This window comes from Aptenodytes patagonicus, chromosome 6 (assembly GCF_965638725.1).
Source record: "Aptenodytes patagonicus chromosome 6, bAptPat1.pri.cur, whole genome shotgun sequence".
Taxonomy (NCBI): Eukaryota; Metazoa; Chordata; class Aves; order Sphenisciformes; family Spheniscidae; genus Aptenodytes; species Aptenodytes patagonicus.
The window spans coordinates 34,659,016-34,674,738 of NC_134954.1; the positions used below are offsets into that span (position 1 = coordinate 34,659,016).

Below are 15,723 nucleotides of genomic sequence, written 5' to 3' on the forward strand. Positions count from 1 at the left end.
AGTAAAAATGCATCACTGGCTTCCTAGATTGTGGCTCAGCTACTGCTAGTTACAGAACTGTATGCACTTGCTTTTTATTTAGCGGTGTCTGAAGGATCCAGTGGAGTGTCGAGCACCAGGAGGAAGAAGAGATGAGGAAGAGAGTGTTTATGTGGGTATAAAGAGAATTCCTGTTCTTGGGAAATATGTTGGCACCTGTTTGGAAATCCAAGTAGAATGGGGCTCACTGCATATAAAATCAATTCAGACATGCTGAAGTGTGTGTTTTGAATGCTGTCAGCTCTGAATTTCCAAAAAATGGAAGTTCGCTTGTATTAAAAAGACTTCCTGATCCTTCAGTTCCTACCCAGCAGGTCCATAGCACACTTGTGTGTTTGAATTTATCCTGAGGTCTGAAGTGCTTCCTCAAGTAAACCAAATAAAAACAAACATCTTAGCTTCTACATTGATTTAGAAAGTAATTAGAAAAAGGTGTGTGGGGGAGTCCTCAGTAATTTATGCCTTGTATAGGAAGTACTCACATTTCTAGTGTATCTTCCAACTGATAGATAGGACAAAAACTGTACAGATTTGCCAGTAAACGTAAGGGGGAGATTAATTCTCATTAATCAAGAAAACTGAAACAAATTGTGTGTTTTAAGCTAAGATGAAAATATGCACACTTCTACATGCTGAGTTGTTACAATGCTTCAGATTTACACGGTTAACATCAATCTCCTTTCCTTTCCTTCTCTGTTAAAACTTCTACATATAAGGTAAGATGTTTTTCCTGAAGAACTAACTCCAGTGCCTGGCCCCCGGCTACCTTGGGGTGAGCTGCCATAGTCCAGAAGTGCCTTCTTCACAGCTGATTATGATTTTTGGATTTCTGCAATGCTTGATACTGTTTACTGCACCAAAATTAAATACTGAGCACTCTCTGGGAATTAGGGCATAACTTCTCTTGGACTCAGGGCCGTTCACAAAAGAAAGGCTTGCTCGGCATCGCAGGGCAGAGCGGAGAGGTTGCCAGCCTGAAGGCAGGATCACCCAGTGCTCAGGGTGTGTCTCCAGGCAAGCCAGCCAGCTGGGGCAGAAAGCACCGCTGCAGGACATGCCACGGTCTTCCTCCAGCTATTATAGCTTTCTGGTGTTGCTTGCTCTTGCTGGCGGAGTACAAGGGGAAACATAGCAGACTAGGAACTTTTATCAGCCTTAAATAACGGGCTTAGGGCTGAATGTTATACCATCTGAATAGGAAAGCATTTCCTGGTCATGTTACGTTGGCCTGGTTCCTGACTGTAAGTATGTCATATGAGTATAAGCCATATCGGGGGATGAAATGGGTATCTGTTAAACATAGACTTAAACTACAGATGTTTTCCTCTGTACTGAATGTTGACTGCCTATGAAGTGTGCTGTGCAGGCTATATGGACTGGCTTCCCTTTCCCCTTTCATTTCACGTATTTTGTTATGCAGGCATACCTGTCATACCCTCCAGCTAGCAAATTTACCAAGAAGAAATTGAACACAAGGCTATAGTGTATCATTGAATCACCAATTACCAATTTTCAGAGTAGCTTGAGCATGACTCTTTCTAATTAAAAACCCAGTACCTTCAAAGCACGTGATTATGTTTCTGCTTCACAGGAACATATATTATTTCTATATCTATTAGTTTCTTTATTTTCATACACACACTGAAGTGGATTTAAGACAGTTTAGACTTTTATTTTTTATAAAGCAAAGTTGGGTCCTTTACCCTGTAATTAAGGAAAATATGAATCAAGAGGAAACAATAACTTGGAGGCTCAATGGGTGGTTTTGGGGTTTAATGAAAGATGGAGACTTTGGAGACCTTATTGCAGCCTTTCAGTACTAAAAGGGGGCTTATAGGAATGATGGAGAGAGACTTTTTACCAGGGCCTGTAGCGATAGGACAAGGGCCCTGTCCTCCCTGAAAGAGGGGAGATTTAGATTGGATACAAGTAAGAAATGTTTTATGATGAGGGTGGTGAGACACTGGAACAGGTTGCCCAGAGAAGTTGTGGATGCCCCATCCCTGGAAGCGTTCAAGGCCAGGTTGGATGGGGCTTTGAGCAACCTGGTCTAGTGGAAGGTGTCCCTGCCCACAGCAGGGGGGGTTGGACTAGGTGATCTTTGAAGGGCCCTTCCAACCTAAACCAGTCTGTGATTCTATGACTTACATAAAAGCACAGTCTGCTTTACAAATGTAAAGCTTCCCCTCACTAAAGCAGGGTTTCTCCCAGGGCCAGGGTGCAAGTTAGACATCCCTAATGTCTTTTATTTAAAGGAAGCGTGTCTGGCCTTTCCAGGGACCTCAGCCTTTCCCTGGCTGAGGTCCAGGGACTGTCAATGAATCCAGTTAAGTATTGCCCCCTGAATGTAAAATAGTGCCAATGCTTCCAAACTAGCTAAAATATTGTCAGCAGCATGGCAGTGTGTGCTCTGCCAGCATGAAACACCGGATTCTCTGTGCTGCGCTGGCAGCTCATGGGAAAACTGAGCTCAGTTGCTGGGTGGAGGCTTCGCAGGGCTCCCCAGCCTGTGCCAGCTGACCGGGAAGGAGAGCGAGCACAGGGTTTAGTTGCTAAGGAGCAACCTGTTTTGCTTGTCTCTGCAACTGGAGAAAATCCAGTGCCAGGAAGATGACTCCCCATGTGTTCTATTGTTGCTGCTGCAAAATTGTGATGGATAAAATGAGCTGATTAAGCTTCGGCAATTCTCCCTGCCCTGGTGGTTTCCTCCCTGCCCTCTTGTCTCTGTGAGGGGGTAGGTGTGTGCACTTCGGATGAAATCAGGGGGAATCAAGAGATGGCACTAATTTCGGTGGAGCCAAGATTTCTGCTCTGACTGTGCCTTGAATTGTCCCATTTAGTGTCATTTTAAAACACTCGTGTCCTCTAATCCTTCTGGTTTTTTCCCTTTAGTGTGTTTTAGGCTCATCCAGCTCATCACAAGAGACATTTTGAAATTCAGAATTCCCTTTTTGTCCAGCCACTGTTCCTGATTGCTCTTCTGCAGTATTCTCAGCCTCTGGTTAGGTGCTTTTTTTTCCCCTGTCCTTTTCTTTTGCTGCAGTTTTTTATTGCTTAGAGTGTAATGCTGTTTCTTAAAGAATAAAACCACCACCGGCATATGCAGCGTTGATCACCCATTTTAAGCTCAGCTCTACGCAACCCAACACACCATACTGATGTAACTGCAGCAAATTAACAACAGTTACGCGGTTTATTTCTGCCATGCAAATGCTGGTTGGTGTGAATATATATTTATAAGCATCTGTTGAAGTGCTTCTGAATGTTATCTTCCAGTACACGTGGAGAAGCAGCTCGGATATGCAGGCCGGAGGGCAGACGTACGCTGAGCAGGGACTTACTCGGTTGTTGCTGGGGGTGTTTACCTTCCTCGAGCATAAAAAGGAGGTTATTAGCTTTGAAACCATTCTCAAAATTGCTTTCTCTGATACAAACTGCTTAAGGGAAGCTTGTTGCACGGGTCCGGTAGGGATTTCTGGAGTAACGATCGGTGGGAGCAGCGGCAAGCGTGCCGGTAACTGGAGAAGAGTACTAAGCGCGCTCCCTTCTGCCGCTGAGACACGCTGACGCTGGGAACAGACCCTTTGCAGCCGGCCGAGAGACGCGCCGAGCAATCCGCGGGCTCCCCGGCCGCGAGGCCGGCCCCGGCAGCGCCCCGCCCCGGAGCCGCGGGGGGCCGGGCCGGGCCGGCTTCCTGCAGCGCGGAGCGGCGGGGGCAGACGGCCGGCGGCGGCGGCGGCGGGAAGGAGGGGCTGGAGCCATGGAGGCGGCAGCCGACTGCCTCAGCCCGGCCGCCCGGCAGCAGGTAAGGCGAGGCGGCGGGGGCGCTTGCACCCAGCCCACCCGCTTCGGCGGGTGTTGGGGCGCCGGCCCGGGCTCCGCGTCGTGCCCACGGGCGTCCGTGGGAAACGGGCAGCGCGGCTTTCGCCTCAGCAGGGCCAGCTGGCCGCACGCCCTGGCACTCCGCGTGGTGGCACGGGCCGGCTGTGTGTGCCCTTGCACCTCTGTCAAACCGCTGAGCTCTGCTGTGCGCCTACGCTGCTTCCTGCAGGCTTCCCCTCTGCGTGCGCCTTCGCTGTCTGGGCTCAGACGTAGCGGTCGAGGTACTTAGAGAGCGTGCTGGGGTCTCTGGGCTTTTGTACGACTTGGAATTTAGTCTCCTTTTGGGCACGGTGTGTAATTCACAGCAGCTCTGCACAGGTGGGTGCTAGTGAGGTACTTATGACTGCCGCTGATGGCTGCATAAGGTAGCTAATTCTTTAAAGTCCATGGAATTTTCTAAGGCTTTCTTTTAAAAACCAGAGGCTAAGACGTAATCTACTTACTGCTCAGTTTGGTACAGGAGCAGATATGCCAACTGAACCTGTTAAATGTTTTCTAAATAAAGTTTCAAAACAGCCCCGTGTGACCATAAATGTTAATGGGTGGATTAGTCATCCGTTGACATAAACTGTCACTCTCTGGTTCGCCACTGTCACTGTATGAACGGGAGAGGAGCTGTTAGACAAGCCCATAATGGGCCTGTCTGTCCAACCAGTGATGCTGGTACGTGGGTATTAGATGGGAACCCTTATGTTTATGTGTAGGCTAAGGTTCATGAACATGCTGCCTTTTAATACTAATTTGCATTTAAGAGAAAAGTGAGGAGTTAAGCAGGATGTGGACTGACCAAGCCCTACGTGATTCACAGGCTCATTGTCATATGAGTAAGTGTGTTTATAACTCAGATGCAAAAAATGTCAGGTAAATATGCTGGTTTGACCTCTAAACACAGAAGTAATTTATAGACGCTCTTGTCTTGATGCTAAGGAGTGCATGATAGCTCATGGTGAGCTCCTGAACTCGCTGGTTTAGGTCACTTGTTACTCAAGTGGAGGCACAAAAAACATTGCCGTGGGTTAGCACTAGTTTTACCTGGTAGCTATGTTGGTCAGCTGTGTTACGGGAATATTGCAAATCAGCTGCTGTTTGTCTAAATAGACTTTAAATTCTGTAAAGTACAACAAACCTTATGAAAGAAATATGTTTCTTTTGTCTGATGAAGTATGACTTATGTAAATAGAGTGAACAGTCGTATAACATTTGAGGAAAAGCCTTTACATGCAGAATATTGGAACGGAATGGCATCAGTCATGAAAAATTATGCTTGCCCCAAAAGTGACTTGCTGGCTGTATCTTAAGCATGTTAGCAAGAAGTTTAAATCAGTCTGCGAATAGTAATTGCAGCTTCCTGCAGCAATACACAGTATGGTAGTTGCATACAGTGAACAGGTGTAATTTAGTTGGACAGACTTGTGTTTTAAAGCTTCTCTGACAGTGGGATCAGAGAGCTTTCTGAGTATGGTTTGGTGCTGGCAAACTAACACTTCAGTCCTCTACAAAAAAATGATACTAACTTTGATTACTAGTCTTAGAAGCAGATAATTTTAAGTACATTGGAATTAAGGGGTGCTTTGAATAGATCAAAAACTCTTACATATGTAGCCATGTGGCAAGTCAACATAGTCATTTTTCACTGCTCAAAAAAGCAGCATAATTTCCTGTCTTTGTTGGCTGTTTTTTGGGGCTTCCAGTCGAACAATGAACTCTTGGACATTTCATAAGGGAAAAGCTCTGAGAATGCACACCTTCAGGATGTGTGTCATTAGGCTCTACCTAACGAAGTCACTTAAATAATTCTCTCATCAAAATGATAATGAATGTGCAGCTTCCCCGACGCTGCACTCAGGGCCAGGAAGTCATCGCTTCCGTAACCATTGTGCATTATATGCTGGCCCTGGCAGTGCTGGGTATGGGTGCAACCAGACCTCGCCTCGTCTTGATGAGTGGTATTTAAAAAGGGGGTGTGTGGGGGTAACTCTCCAGCAGTTGCAGATCTCATACTCCCACTTCTCCCTACTGCCTCATACTGCAGACAGCAGCAGGAGATGTTTCTCACCCTTTCCAGCTGGTATCAAATATCTCTTTTGGCTTTTTTTTTTTTTTTCAGATGCAGTTGTACTTCAGTAGTGAACCAGGTTACAACCTGCTTAGTTTTTCCCTGTTCAGAGCTAAACATACTGAACTCCTTAAGGCAGGATAAAGATCTGCTGCTGAATAGGACTGGATTTTTATTTTAAAACTAAAGTGACCATTAAGCAGGGGTGTCGAGTGCTGAGCGAGTGGACCAACAAAAGAACAAGCATTTTGCAGTGCAACAATATACTTGTTTTGGGTTTAGGGGCTATAAATCATTCTGGGCAACTGCAATAAAATGACAAAAATGCAGGATGTGTAGTTGTAGTATTTGAGCGAGTTACATACATTAAGGTGATTGTTTTTTAGCTGGTGTGCATTTCTGTGTTCATCTCAGCAATGTGGTTGCCGCCTCCTCTTGTTTTGCCCACGGGGCTTTACAGAAGCCCCTTAGGAGGTTTTTTTTGTGACATGCACAGTACGGCTGAAGCTGCCAGTTCTCCTTGTCAGATGAGCAATACTTCATAAAAGGGAAGTTACAAAAGCTTTGTAATAAGTGCAATTAGGCTTCATATTTTTATTCTTCTGTTTTTGCCAGCTAACTGTCACTTTTGATTGAGGCCTGTATTGCTCACTGAGTCACTAGTGAATTTTAGATGATTTTAAGATTAGTTCCTTCAATCTTAGTGATTCCCCCCCCCCCCTCCATCTTGAATCCGTTGAATAGTTATTTATGCTGGCAACCTTGAGACTGTCATTTTAGCTTTTGTAGTCTGAATTTCAGAAGTCTGTATGAATTTATTGGTGGTTTCATGATGTTCAGCTGTGTCTCTTGCAGGCTATGGTGTCTGTCTCTGCCACTGCCCTTAGAGGTGACTTGGGTCTGGGCTCTGACAGATGGCTGGATGAAGGCTAGTCATCCAGGCAAAGCCCGTTTTGTTCTAGTCAGCACAGAGAGAGAAATGTGAAGTTAAAGTTGCTGTTTTCAGGGTGTGCAAGTAATCAAGGTATTTATAGCACAGAACTATTAATGTGAAAACAGAGTCTAAGACTTTTAAAGGGTGTGGTTTGACAAACTCAGACGAGTTCAGTCATGCCCCTGCTTTTGAGGAAGAGGTCCATAATAAATCTGACACCCTTATTGTGTTAGTCTAAAAGTCTGTAGGTGATAGTGGAGGTTGTGTTATGAATGTCCATGCCATGTGGCTTGCTGTTGGGGTAGCTACTTCTGTCACTAGGTGAGCTGTGCTTCTGCACAGGAAAATCTGTATGTAATGGTTCCTGTTTGGCTCCCACACTTGCTGCAGAATTTGCTGGATGTTAGGGTTGCTACCAGACTTTTAGTTTGACTTTGATGAAATCGTACACAATAAGCGTTAGGTGTGGATTCATCCCTGCCCTGATTGATTTACTTCCTCTGAGCTCATGAGCGATGCCTGGTTTGTCACCAATGCCACCTACAGAATATCAAAAACGTTCATTCGGGTTAAGTAACTATATCAATTAAAGCATGGTAGAAACAGGATTATGAAGGGCACAGGTTGATCATTTAATGACTAGTCTGATTATAGCGTAATACGTTTCTGCTGTGTTGGAGAACACACTCCAAAGGCTTGTGCGTAGCCTCAGATGAGTGGGGTTTGGAAACACTGAGATAGGATATTGGACTTGTGCAGCTGGGGGACTGTTTTTGTTCTTTGTCGGATGAGGACTTTCCTGGGGACCTGTGAGTATTCGGGAGCCCTTACTTACCCTCCCGTGGACTCTAGTGGTCCTGTTTTATTAAAGTGCCAGAGGGAGATGGATGACAAGTAAGAGCATGTTAAGTCTTTCTTAACCAACCTTACCCAAGGAAATGAAATAAATTTTGATGGAAGTGTTTGGTTCATGCTTAATCATTATCTCAATGCTATTCGTATCACTGATACCGTCAGAGACCATTGCTTATTGTATTGATCAGATCATTGCACTGAGAATTTGTTCTCTTTGCGTATTTCTTGTCACCCATAGTCTCATTTTGCTGTGGATTTTAAGACCCTTTAGGGAAGGATGGCCGGTTCCTTACAAACCGCCTTTGTCCAGCACAGATGAGCAGCGCTTTTGTCAGGAACCACGATGAAAATAACTATGTAATCATCTAAATAGCACCCAGACACTGCTGAGAATGTTAAAAATGTAGCAGGCAGTTTACTTACAGTATTTGATGCAGAATACCAGACCTTAAGGTAGGAACTAACAGCAGCCTTCTGACATAGAAGCTGAGGTTACTAAGAAGCCAAGAGCCAAGGCTCTTCATGGGGATGCATGGCAGGAGGATGAGACACAGTAGCCTTAAATTGAAAGAGAGCAGGTTCAGACATGATTTGGGTGGGTGGGGGTGGAATAATCACTGTGAGGATGGTCAGGCATCGAAGCAGGAGCTCGGAAAGGCTGTGGAGCCACCAACCTTGGAGGTTTTCAAGAGCCAACTGGACAAAGCCCTGAGCAACACGGTCTGAATTTGATGCTGACCTTGCTTTGAGCAGGATGGTGGACTTGGAGACCTCCCGAGGTCCCTTCCAGCCTGAACGATTCTGTAATTCTTTGTTTTGATGTGATAAAAATGAGTTGCTTTAAAATACTAGTGTTCTGGGTGGAATAACATTGTGTTGACTTCTTACAAAGGTTCCGGTAGGGTATGTGCTGATGGCAGAATTTGTTATGCTAAAAAAAAGTTAAAGTTATTTAAAAGTATCTAGAATATATTGTTTTTCTTGTTTGTATTGAAAGATACTTAATGCTGAAGAGCCATGTGGCCATGGGAAAAAAAAGTTCATAAATAAAAAATATGCTTGTTCCAGATGCAAGTGCTATTGTTAGTCAAAGATACTGAGTGAAAATGCGTTTTTACTCTTGCATCTCTTAAACGTTTGCAGATTGGCTTTGCATGAGCGGTTGGAGGACTGCAAAGCTGAAATAGAATAAATGCCCATGGATTGGCACTTAAAACTGAAATGTATCATATATGTAACCTGTCATTACTAGTATGTTGCACAAAGAAAAATTAATTTAACTTACCGCAGTTGATATCGGTATCTAGGGAACTGGCAAACCTTGTTCTCAGGGAGGCCATAGAATAACTTGCTAAACTTTTTTTTTCCTTCCATTTTTAACTTGCTTCATTTCATCGTATATTGTGCTCATTTCTGGAGAACATGTAATTCTGCAACATAGCTAGCAAGCATGTAAATCCTTTGGCCCTAATCATATGAGGAAAACAGAAGGGGAAATACTTATATGTGTGCGTTAAGCACAACATCTGAATTTTACATACAGGTATAGAGTTTTTCTAACATGAAAGCTCAGCTGGTTATTGAAATTCAGAAGGATGGTATCTACAGTAATTTTAACATCAAAATAATCTTGTTTCTGTCTTTTTCTGGCAGGTGGGAAGTTAGAGATACACAGTTCTGTACTGTTTGGTGTATTTTGCTTATGGAGGCTTTAAGGTCCTTTGTTTTCCATATGGGAAAAATATAGCTAATTGTTTGCACTGATGTTGTTCTTCACCTAGATCAGGTGCAATTTTCAAATGTATGTGCAGAGTTAAGTTTACTTTCATTTCTGTGCCGTTTCTTAAGACTACTTAGAGTTTGCATGTCAGGATGAGGGAATGCTTTAAACAATGTTGTTTAAAGCTGTATCTCCTGTTCTTTCTCTCCCACAAAAAATCATTAATGAGCTGGAGTCCTTGGAGCAAGATTCCCCTTCCTTGGGGTATGTGCATGTTGTGTTTGAACGGCTACTGGCAAAAGACGGTGGTTGTTACCTGGCATTGTATGAATCGCCTGGCAGCCTCTTGTGATGAATAGCCCGGAGCAGTCCTTGTCGCTGACACTGTCCTGTATTTACAGCAGTACCAACTGTGAGACAGGCATACAGTCGTGCTTCTTGAAGTATTGAAATTTATTTTCAGATAAACAGAAATGGATCATGTCAAGTCAATACCATACTCATTCCAGTACTGTGATTTCTTACTTTTAGCATACATCTTACAGCACGTTTATGTAGTGGGTGTCATAAATGATTTCAAACACTGCAGGTAAATCATAATGCTGCCTGTCAGGGTTTCTGCCTAGTGTTTGCCCAGCAGCAGGGCTGTGGGGTTTTTTTTTTTTTGGACAAACTGCTTCAAGCTGGTAAGTGCTGTTGAAGCCACAGTCCCTTGAAAACACTTGTGGTAACACATGCCTTCACCCCGGAGCCTGCCATCATTTGGCTCCGTAATAACAGCACGCTGCAATGATGACGGGGGACAGTTTTTGGGCACAAGCGTGGAGGTCTGCTGTAGGTATGAGACCATGGGTGTGTTCTGCGGTTTCTCCCCATGGCAGAACCAGTTACCTTGAAATTCAAGCAATGAACTGAAGAAAGAGCAACGCTCTGTGCAAAACCAACCCTTTTCTCTTTCTGCCGTGGGCATTTTTACCCTCTGAGAAGGTTTTTCTGTTGTTACAAGTAATTTTTCAGGCTGAAGTTGTCTGTGTTGCGAGAATTAAAAACTGGGTTCTCTTATATAGATTGTATTTGCACAACAGGGGGCTGCAATAGTTGTCAAAAGGAATCTGCCTGCCTACTGGTTTGGGTCTAGGGGCAATGGAGTAAAATGGGGGAGAATGTCGGTAACTGAACAACAGCAGTATTTAGGGATTGGGGCTGTTTGTGGTGGGGTTTTGTAGAAGGTGGGTGATGTGAATTTAAATTTTGGCCTACTGACTGTATATTTTGGATTTTGGTATCGTTGGTGAGGATTTAAGATCTACAGCACTGCAAGGCTCCTAGTCCTCCCATACACCAGCTTGTGCTTGGTTTTCATTAGCCCTTTTCTTTTAGCTGAAAGTTTCAGCTAACCTACTCCTTTTTTGGCTTTTTTTCTGTGTTTTGTTTTCTGTTTTTGAAGGTTGTGGCCCTTTTCCACACGTTTGAGTGGCAAATATACTTACAGAAGGGAAAAGAAATGACACCTTTTTTAATCTAGTTTTCCTTCTGTTTAGAAATGCTAGTGAAAGTGCTGGCGTTCTGATTTTCTGTATGCTTGACCTTGATATTATTGCCATTTTTCCTGTTAAATTGGGTGCTGTACTTACAGTAAAAGGTTTCAGAAGCAGAGGAGTTGGGTGTAACGCCAGGGTGACTAGCTGAGCGATGCCTTTTGCTCCCTGCTGAGGTATTCTGAATTACGTTGGGCAAACTGCTTGCAGTTGCACTGTACCAAGCGTGAGCTAATTTTACATTTTTTCTCTATAAGACTAACTGGTTTTGCCTGGGATTAAAAGCAGAATATTAAAAATGTTACTGTATAGCATGTTCCAGCATTCCAACTGGGCTGAAATGAGGAAGCACTGTAGATCTCCTAAGAGGCCCGTTCTTGGCAGACTTCCATTCCGGAGGGGTTTGGACTTGAATATGGACGTCTGGAGACTTTGGTTGAGTTAGTGCATTTTCTCAGGTTCTCTACTCCCTCACCTCGATCATTTCAGCCTTAGTTGTGCATGGTCATGCTGAACAGCAATGTTTACCTAACTGCTGTGCCCATGTATGTGTGCGCAATGTCAGTGGTTAGGAAAAATGGTACATAATGTGTTTGCTGTTGGTCAAATTAATCAATAAAAAATAATCTGAGCCACAGGGGAAAACAAAAAAAGAGCAAAGCCTGCCTTTCTTAAATAAATCTCGCTGTTTCCTCTCTATCCACACAAATAGTAATTAAAGAAACACAGACCACTTCTAAACACAACTGCTAAGCAAGGGTAGTGCCTACACGGGGGTGTATTACCTACCTGTGAAGCACAACAAATTATGGAAGGCAGGGCCATTACTTGCAATAGGGAATTAACTCCTACAGATGTGTTTACAGTCTTGCCAAGTCAAGTCTCCTTATTTCATGCCCTGCTTAACAAGTGTGTTTCACACGGAGTTGTCCAGCTTTTATTTCACTGCTGTGTTCCTGTTCGCAGGCTGAAGCAAGACTCGCAGCGAAGCGAGCGGCGCGTGCAGAGGCACGGGAGATCCGAATGAAAGAACTGGAGAGGCAGCAGAAAGAGGTACGATCAAGGCTTGGGGGGTGTTTTGATCATCTTTTTGCCTGAATATATATGTATATAATCTGAGGTCCCGGAACAAAGGGTTATTCTATGTTTGGCTGAAATGTTAATAGTCTGCATGGAGCTAATGCTGCTCAGTTAGTTGATCATAGGATATAGCCTGGAAAAAAATTGGGATTGTGGCAACAATTTTATCTTGGTGAAGCCAGTATAATTATTCACAGAAAACACTGGTGGCTAGTTAGTAATCATTGTTTAATATTAAACTTTGAAGTACACAGCTTGTTTGTGTGTGCATTCGGGGGGTGGATTCTTATCACTTCATTAGCAATCTGATGAATATGGAAGACTCTTGGCCCTTGTATAACTCTACTTGCAAGTTGTTTTGCTTCGTTGCTGTGAAGCTGGCATCATGGTCTCCCCTGTTTTGTAAAAATGATGGTCTGCTGTTGGCAGAAGTAATGATAGAAACTGAACTTGGCAGACCATTACCTTCTCCAAAGTGTTTGGATTAAATGCCTGGTGTAGTCTCTCCCAAATTCTGGACGAGCTGGTTGTTTTATACCATCAGCAAAGTTACTGTGCTTCTGCCTGTCAGCGTGTGGGAGATCATGGGCTTCCAGTGTAGGAATGATTGTAAAGACCAGAAGGGCTTGTTCTGCTCCTGTTGTGTTTGACAAGTAGGAGCTGTACTAAATGTCATTCCACTCCAAGAAACTGAGAGCAGCGCTTGTTTTGAAGCTGTAGAAGCTAAAGCAGTGCTATTGGAATGGGGCTGCAAGCACAGGTTGGCACAGGTGGGCCAAACTAGTGATGAGAACCAGAAGGGCTCAAAACTTGTATTTGTTGATGTGCATTTAATGAAACAGCAGAGTAGACGTAACAGGGACAGCAGCAATCGTAATTTAATTTTTTCAAATAAATTTTGAAAGGGAAGAAGTAAGGAGTTTGGGGGCGGGGTTTGGGAATACATAGTAAGAATAAATATACATACGTGCTTTAGGGTGCAGAGAAGGATTCAGGTTAGCTTTTAAACAGTAACTCAGGACATGATAGCAGACTAGTGTTGGTGCAGGCTGCAGTAATCAGCTGGGAACAGAACCACTTGGGGAGTTTGCCCATGCTCAGCTTTGTGCTGGAGTGTCTTGTCTAGTTGAGGCACTTTTGGTTGTGTCTTAGTATCCTGTAGCCACAGTAGGGTTAGATGTACCTGCAAACACACCAGGAGTAAGAGATGCAGGGGAGCATTGCTGCAAGCACAGTGCTTGTGGAGGAGAGGAATCTTTTATTGCTACAGTTGCTGCTTTTTGAAGGATGTTTCTTGCAACCTCGACCACAGTCGGAAGGCCTGAAGTGCAGATAAGTGTTGTTACTGTCAAGCTTCCTGCTGTGCCTACAGCCTGAGTGATTGGACTTGCCGAGCAGCCTTTGGAGGATCTGTGGTAAACAACCACTAGGTGTTTTGTTTGGGTAGCGAAGTAATTACAGGTGTCATGGCAGCTGGCAGTGGTGTTACCATCTAATCTGCAGATACCTTTAATGCAGCTGATGACCCCCTTGAAGATTAAAAGCTGATGCTGCAAAGGGTGTCCTAGTAAATTGAAATTTTGGTGTGAAAACTTCTTTGTATAGAGGGAAATCGCATGGTACAGGATGTCGCTCTGAAATACCAAATTCAGTGAAAGCTAAGCCAGATATCCCCTACAATCTGTTTTGTAATTCACTGGCATAAATTACATAATGTGACTACACATTTATTTAATTTTTTGCATGCTTGGATATTCTGTAATTTTTTTCATATAGCTTAATCTCAGCCCCCAGAAGCAAGGTAGAGCTAGTAAGGATGGCTGCAGGAAGTTTTTCATTGCCAAAAGTATCTTGCAGATATAATGAAAGAAAACATAAATGTAGAAAATCCCAAGCAGTGATCAACACAAGACATTTGGCACCTACCCCTTCCTTGGAGGAGAACATACTGTGATACTGGTGTCTGTATGGTTTGTTGTCTGCCATCTTCATTTTCCTTCGCAAACTTTTCGGAGAAATAAATAGCATATTCCCACTACTGCCATGTTGAGTAACCAGAACTTAAAGCACTTGCTTTACTACTTCAGAAGGCTTTTTAGAGCCAGTTACAGGAGTTAAAAAACAATAAATAAATTTATTGCATGTGTGTGTACTTCATGCTTAAAGCAATGTACATGCCCCGACAGGTTTCTTGTGGAGCATGGATTACTTGAGAATATATTATATTGTTGGTCTGGGTTAAAAGTTTCCAGATGTTACCATTACAAGCTATAAACATGGCAGTATAGCTCTTGCTGACAGCGAAGTAGGGTGTTTTGATGATTTGGATTTGGACTGGACATTGGCTCCTCTCCTGCCCACCATCTAGTATTAATGACACTTCTTAATCTGTGCTTAATTTTCCTCATTTTAAAATAATTGGGTGACTTTTGCATCATGAGTCTACATATGTGTTTTAACTAATGTTCTGCTTGCCACTACAGAAGAAATGCCAATGCAAAAGCACCAGGTATCTGAGATTTTTTGTTCTGTATCTTATGAATGCTTCTGTAGGTAGAATGAGCAGCCACTTCATTAGAAAGCTATTAAAATGCCCTCTGCTGCATCTGTAGGCTAGCCATATGTGAAGAGGGCATGAAAAATTGGTCACAACTGTGTAGTAAAGCTCCATCGGTCAGTGGCGAGGGCTACCTGATACCATACCAAGCTCTTCTTTTGGCAGAAATTATTTCATGTAAAACACATGACAGCAGAAATTGCTGCATAGTCTGTTCTTTTGGAAACTTAAAATTGTGTTTGTCAACAGCCACAGTATTGATAAGGTCCTTTCCTTTCAAAAGGAGCAGCAAAAGGGCTCAGCCCTTGCTCAGGCTGCCATACCTCTTGCCAGTGGTCACTGCTATTGGTCTTGTGGTTTGTGTGCTCAGAGGGATAGCTTTAGTAAACTTGGCTTGAAATATAAGGTGACTCTTAGGAATTCTTCTGGAAACTTCATGTGAAGTGACATACTGCTGTAGTAGAACAATAGTTGGAGAAATTATATAGCAGAAATAGATGGGCTTCTGGAAGAAAACACTCTGAATTGCAGTGTGAGATGTGGGAAAGTTACTGTGGAAGGCTGCTGCTGTTCGCTGTGGTGGGGCAGGATTGCAGGTGTGTTCCAGAGGCGGTATCATCTTATCACCTGGCATCACCTCATGCCAGGCAGCAGAAAGAAGGGTAAGTGTGCCAATGTGGGTGGGCTTTGTGTTTGGTTTGTTCCCCCTCCCCAAGGAGAGGAAGGAAAGGAGGAGAGCATGACTACAAGTTTAATAGGGAAGTAATCTAGGTAAATGAAAAGTGTTTTCTTGAAGCTGAAGAAAGAAAATTAGCACAGGAATCATGATCTGATATATGCTGATTTATGAAGACAAGGGTAGTGGTCAGTCTTGAATCCTATATAGGTGTGTATATTTATGTAGAGAAATATTTATATGTTTAGTAGAGAAGGGGTTTCTGAACATGAGGCTCTAAGAAAGGCACAGATCTAATAAATGTAACTGCTTGAATGTTTCCGACTTCTTATTCTGTGCTGCTTTGTTGTTGTTATCCACCAAAGATGTAAATAATTAATCTGGAA

At 43.4% G+C, this 15,723-nt stretch overlaps 1 protein-coding gene across 21 annotated transcripts in view; it reads left to right on the forward strand.

Moving 5' to 3' along the window:
* LRRFIP1 (LRR binding FLII interacting protein 1) overlaps positions 1-15,723 on the forward strand; it is a 118,049-nt gene that overhangs the window by 38,364 nt on the left and 63,962 nt on the right. For 19 of the 21 annotated variants that reach the window (XM_076342085.1, XM_076342088.1, XM_076342086.1 and 16 more), the window contains exon 2: positions 11,991-12,077. In XM_076342085.1, coding sequence (XP_076198200.1) covers positions 11,991-12,077 — 87 coding nt within the window. Of the gene's footprint in view, positions 1-3,772; positions 3,845-11,990; positions 12,078-15,723 lie in introns of those variants that run through there. The other 2 variants (XM_076342089.1, XM_076342071.1) reach the window with 1 other exon arrangement.